This window comes from Quercus robur, chromosome 1 (assembly GCF_932294415.1).
Source record: "Quercus robur chromosome 1, dhQueRobu3.1, whole genome shotgun sequence".
NCBI lineage: Eukaryota > Viridiplantae > Streptophyta > Magnoliopsida > Fagales > Fagaceae > Quercus > Quercus robur.
Genome location: NC_065534.1, coordinates 9,139,081 through 9,145,352, shown reverse-complemented (window position 1 = coordinate 9,145,352; position 6,272 = coordinate 9,139,081). Strand labels below are relative to the sequence as shown.

The 6,272-nt window shown below is 34.4% G+C and overlaps 1 protein-coding gene across 1 annotated transcript; it reads right to left on the bottom strand.

The window, feature by feature from the left end:
- Window positions 1-4,390: 4,390 nt before the first annotated feature.
- Window positions 4,391-5,991, bottom strand: LOC126719533 (feruloyl CoA ortho-hydroxylase F6H1-3-like). Its single transcript, XM_050422075.1, has 2 exons — window positions 5,412-5,991; window positions 4,391-5,058 (listed from the first exon to the last, which is right to left on the bottom strand). Exons 1-2 carry the CDS (start codon window positions 5,915-5,917, stop codon window positions 4,488-4,490), a joined length of 1,077 nt encoding a protein of 358 aa, XP_050278032.1. The 5' UTR covers window positions 5,918-5,991; the 3' UTR covers window positions 4,391-4,487.
- Between the last annotated feature and the right edge of the window lie 281 nt (window positions 5,992-6,272).

Below are 6,272 nucleotides of genomic sequence, written 5' to 3'. Positions count from 1 at the left end.
GAGGAGCCCTTCCACATTTCCGTAAGTTACCTTTTTTTATTCCTCGGCCTATTTAATTTACACCTCGTCCTCCTAACACTTTCACATACATTTCAAATGGGTAGATTTGCTAGCTTAGTAGATACCCCAAAAGGTATAGAGAGTTTCAAAGCCCGTTACCGTATTCCTATCGGGGTTTCAATCCGGTATTGCCATCAAGGGGAATGGCATACCATGAGACAAAAAGGAGAGGTAGTGATCTCGATGATTGCTTTTATAGAGAGAGGGATGAGAATCCCCATGGGTAGAGTTACTAGGGACTACCTAATTGCCCATAGACTTTGCCCCACTCAGTGTGCCCCTAACGTGTTTAGAATCCTAGGTAGTGTAGATGCCCTTAATGAAAAGATGGGTGTGAACCTCACCCATCACGACGTTAACTAGATTAACAATTGTCAACACCTCAAAGGTCTGGGGTATTATTTGAAAACTAAGGTCCCCAAGGTTAGTCTTATATCGTGTCTCCCTAATACTAACAAGGGTATGGACAAAGACTTTTTAATTGTCTCAAGGGAGTGGCATGATGGACTTCATTGTCCAACACGAGATGGGACATCAGGTGGGGTGTTTAGGTTTAGGTTTACTGCTCTAACAATACCCCTTTTCTCACTAACAATCTTTGTGTTATATTTTTTTTTTCTCCTTTTTTTTTTTTTTTTTTTTTTTTTTTTTTTTTTTTTTTTTAAATGGTTCTTATTCAACTATCTATGGCTTATTCTAACAATGTTTTCACTTTTGATGAATTTGCAAATAAGTACTCTACAACCCCCAATTTCAACCTTGTTAACGAGCCTAATCTAATGAGAATACTCAAATCCGAGATCTTCATTCACACCGATGGACAACTGTGAGCTGCTCACATAATCCTCGGCTACAACCCTATCTCGTCGAGCTTCCAAGCTCCCAAGTACGTGATAAAGGCGAAGGATCCTCGGCTACAGCAGATCAACATCACCATACCAGCTTCCTTGCGAGCACCCCTCCAAAAGGCACACAACTAGTGGAGCTACCTTTCCAGCGTAGCACCGAGGAAAAGGCGACCTCCTCTCTCCTAGTCCTTGAAGAAATGGCCAAGGTAGTGGAGGTTTCGGATTCCAAGGAAGAATTTGATATTTTTTATCAACTTCAAACTCCAAAGCCTTCAGGCATTGACTTTAGCGACCTTCCCCCCGCACAAGTTAGCAGCATTCAAGAAACCCCCAGTATACCCGACGCAATGGTGCTATAACGCAAGTCCAAAACAAGCCTTTTTAAGCTTCTCAAGTCTCATGTAGGAGGCACGATGCCCGAGGTGGCCATTCAAACCAAACCTCCCACTCCTCTTCCAGCACACTCTTCCCAACCTAACCTCATGGACAAGAAGAGGAAACAGGATCGGAAGGGCAAGGATATAGTTGAAGAGGGAGAGGTTGTCCCCTCTAAAGAGCCAGAGCCCCAGAAAGAGGCCAAAGTGGCTGAGGTAGCACAAACCAGGTTCTCAAGTGAGGGGGCGATTGTGGAGAGGGGGCATGATTGTTGCCCCAGGGTCTAGACCTAGAACCCTTCTTTGATGCTGGATGGAGCTCTGCTGCCTTTGGACTCCTCCATTAGGGATTTCCAAAAAGGGAAGGCAGGCTACATGGCCAACGCCTTGGAACAGCTCCTGTTACTACCTCAAGATATGGCTGATCTGAGGTCATTGAAGAAACATGAAATGTTTCTAACCCTGAAGAGGGACTTGACAATGGTAAGACTTATTCTTTACTACCCTTGTTTTTTTTTTTTTTACTAAGTGTTTCAAGCATTTCATCTTATTCTTCTTTTCTTCTTCTTCTTAAAAAGGCAATTTAGGCCACGCATAGTACCGAGGAGTTGGTAGGTCCTCATTAAATTACAATCCACGCTGATTAGGCTTAATTTCTAACAAGAGTACTTGAGATAATTTGAGAAGGGTTTCAAAGTATTAAAGTCATGTGAAGAGGCATAGGCAGAGACAAGGGATGTAACATGTCTTCTTGTTTTCTTACATATTTTTAATGAAACGTATAACATATATACATACATATATATATATATATATATATATATATATATATATATATATATATATATGTGACAAAGACCATGAGATAATTTAAAAATTACTCGCTACACTTGGTCTTTCAAAATAACCCTATATAATATGGTATAATTATATATGTTATACCTTCCATTAAAAATTTACTCGCAACACTTAATCTTTCAAAATAACTATATATATATATATATATATATAACATGGTATATATATATATATATATTATACCTTCCATAAAAAAATTACTCGCGACACTTGGTCTTACGAAATAACTATATATATGACATTGTATAATTATATATGTTATACATTCCATTAAAATATATATAATAGGTTGTCAAAATTGAGATCCTACGTAGAATCATAGAAGGTAATTGGGATTGTAAATCGAAGGATTGGATCGTGGACTGTAAGATCTTACAATATTTCGAAAAAAAAGAAAAAAAAAAAGACATTGGTATGTTAAATAATTACATAAATTACACATTTATTCATAAAAAAATAAAAAATAAAAAAAACAAAAATTTGCCTCAATTTGATGTAATTACCATACATCACTACATCCATTCGTAAGCACCATTTAAAGAAACCAAAAACCTCAAAACGTGACACTCTATTGGAATATTATCTTTCATTTGGGTCCAACTAACACTCTATCTCTCTAGATTAGAATAGCAAAACTTGGTCTATTGTGATGCTATTTTTCATTTTGGTCCAACTGAACCATCTATCAAGTTAAAAAAGTTTACAGGAAACTAGGGTCGTTTGGGATCGTTAGAATCGTACAATCCTGAACAATCACAAAGATCTGGATCATTTTGCGCTGGTGGGATAATAAAATCATAGGATCCAGATCAGGATTTTGACAACCACACACACATAAATATATATATATATATATATATGAATATAAAATTTAAGTTATTTTAAAAGGCCAAGTGTCATATATATATTATACCGAATCTATCAACCAAACCTAGTTTAAAATTTCTCATGGCTATCCAACTCAAAGCAAAGTGTCCATATTAATTTTAAAGTTAAAATAATTTATTTTTTCAAAAAATTTTACTTATGCCTTATTTTCTTACGATACTAAACCTTCAAAACCTCTTCATCCCTCCTCTAATTTTTTTTTTTTAACTCTCATCTCTAGACTTTTGCATAGTTTCAAACTTTGAGTTTTTGCTATAAACTCAAGTTTTAACTAATTAGAAGAATAAAAAAAGAAATTTGAATTTTACATTATTTTTTTAAAAGCAATCAATGGAGTGAAGTTGTATAAAACTTTTCAAGTATATTGCTATAATTTTAAAACTTTTATATTGATTTATTTCTCAATTTATTTTGAATAATCCAATAACACATTTAAACTTTATATAATTAGATTAATCTCTTTAATTGCTTGTTATCAGTTATCAATTTATTATTTGTTCCTTTTTATAATATGAATTTTTTTAATGTCCCAAACTAATATTATTTGGATTATTTTTGTTCACAATCTTTTCTTTTAATTGTGTCTCCCTTGAACTAAAATCTTGATTTTGCCACTATATAGATGAGAGTAATTTAAAAATAAATAAATAAATAAAAAACTTTAAATAACATTAGTAGAAGGCATAAAAAAGGCCGTTCCAATTAAAGAGATATCATAGTATGACTTAGGAAAGAATATAATAAATACACATGACCCTAATTAGTTTGTTAATTCATAGTAGATCCCAAAAACTTGGGACTAATTATACAACATAGAAGTGTATATGATAAATTGATATCTTTTTTTACTAACCTAGTATACAAGAACTCCAAGCTAGTAGGCAAAGAAAAAGAGAACTTCTTCTCAAATGTTTTATTAAATTCAACCAAAAACATTATTTTGGTCTTATAGGTTGTAGGCCTATAAAAAGGCATGCACTCCATAAAATTTAAAATAAAAAAAATATTTTAGACGTTGATTTGGTTTTTTTTTTTTTTTTGAAAGATTGATTTGGTTGTTGTTAGTGCTATTACTATTTTTTGTCACGGTATCAATTCAAGACACGTCAGGTAGTAATTATTGTTCATTTTTCATAAATTGGGTCAAAATGGAACCTGTAGGATCATTTACAGGCGCAGTGTTTTTTTGTTGTTGTTGTACCTTTTTGAACCCAACATATAATAGAAATCTTTTTAATTTCATCAATATTTTTCACATCTCATGAATTCTAATGCTTCAAACAGACATACAAACAATGTAAAAGCCATGTTAAAAAAAAAGTGTAAACTCTTTTTTTGTAAAAAGTAAAATAATTGACTGACTTCTATTATCTTCAAACAGATTTCAGATTGAGTTTTATTTCATAAAAATTATTTCTATTACAATAGAACATAACCTCACAGCACACCTTAGAATACATCATATTTTTGCAAATTCAATTGTGTTCTTCCCATCATGAGCCTTCCTAAAGAAATGTTTCACATAATCTGAATACAGAACTTGCTTATATAATACTTTCTCACCTCCTGCAAGTACTTCTGAAAAAGGTCCAATCATATCACATGGCCTAGGATTAACAAAAATAGGAACCGAAATCCTATTCTTGCTTCCACTAGCAACTACACGATGCTCAATGCTCTTGTATCGACCATTGCTTATTATCTGTAGTGCATCACCAACATTGATCACGAGAGAGCCACTTACAGGCGGAACATGAACCCAACTATCATTGTTTCCTCGCACATAGAGTCCACCAATATTATCTTGAAGGAGGATAGTTAGGGTTGACACATCAGAGTGACGACCTACTCCCACGGTGAGCTCAGGGTTAGGACATATAGGATAGTAGTTAAGGTTAATCCTCTTTGAACCCATTAAGAGAGATTTTTTTGTCTCATCAATTTCTTTCACATTTATCCTCTTCATTAGTGCCTCTAATAGCCTTTGGATAACTGGTTCAGACCCCCTCATATATTCCAAAACTTGATCCCTAAAAGCAAACAGCGATTAGTCCACCAAAAACTATATATATACATAAGCATATACTATTTGATCCACAAAATTATGCTTTATAATACTCAAATTTTTTTATAAAAAAAAAATATATATATATATATATCATGAGATCATTATTGATCTTCAATCAAACATGGAGGATATAATGAGATGTAACTAAAAGTTATGGCTTATTATGACGTCATATTGAGTAAAACTAGATGAAACTAGAACTTAAACCCATTTAGTAAATTATATATGTATGTACGAACACAAGTATTGCATCTATATTATATGTCATGTATTTTTGTTGTGTAAACTAAATTGAGCAAAGTTAAGCTCTGTTACTTGCACGCAGTAGGCCACAATGCAGAGGCCTCATCCTCGGACACATAAAACAGGCTCAGGTAATCTTTCCATTCAAGAGCCTTCTCTGCTTCAGGACTAAAGCTTGTGCCAAACCGGACGCTGTTGGAAGGTGAGTTTTCTTTTGAAAACTTCCTCTTCTCCTCAGCTGGCAAATTGAAGAACCTATGTGTTGCAACCTTCACATTCTCCAGCACTTCAATGGGCACTCCATGGTTGATAATCTGAAAGAAACCCCACTTTTCTGCTGCATCACAGATTGATTCTGAGACTTTTTGTTCGTCCCAGTTTGACATATCTATGATGGGTATAGACTCTTGAGGCAAGATGTTGCTCACAGTGACCCTTTCTTCTACAGGTTGGATATATTGCTTAGGGAGGGTTTTGAGTCCCATTTCTGAGAGACCCTTTACTCCATTGCCATTTGTTACGACAAAGTCAGTGATATTTGAGGACTCACTGATAGGTGTTGCAACTGTTGGAGCCATTCTTACAAGAAAGGAATAAAGAGAGAGCTTAGTATTTAGCAAATGGCTTGAAACTAAGATGTTCGGTGGTGGTGTTGTTGTTGGTCCAATTTGCATGTCATTTGCACCTATTTATATAGCAGAGTCTCAAGAATTTTAAGGTTAATTTCAATTTATTCAATATATGCCTCACTAACTCCCATGGCAATATTCGCATGGCTTATTATATTATTGTCCTTTCCCCAATACTTGTCAAGAACACATTGGATTTTATTCAACTATGCGTACTTGTCAAGAACACATTGGATTTTATTCAACTATGCGTCCCCGACGCATAGTTGAATAAAACCCAATGTGTTTTTACCGCACTTCAATG

Coding starts and splice junctions, on each gene's coding strand:
- LOC126719533 (XM_050422075.1), bottom strand. CDS start 5,917: ATGGCTCCAACAGTTGCAACACCTATCAGTGAGTCCTCAAATATCACT. Junction 5,059..5,411: donor TTGTGGCCTACTGCGTGCAA/GTAACAGAGCTT, acceptor GTTTGCTTTTAG/GGATCAAGTTTTGGAATATA.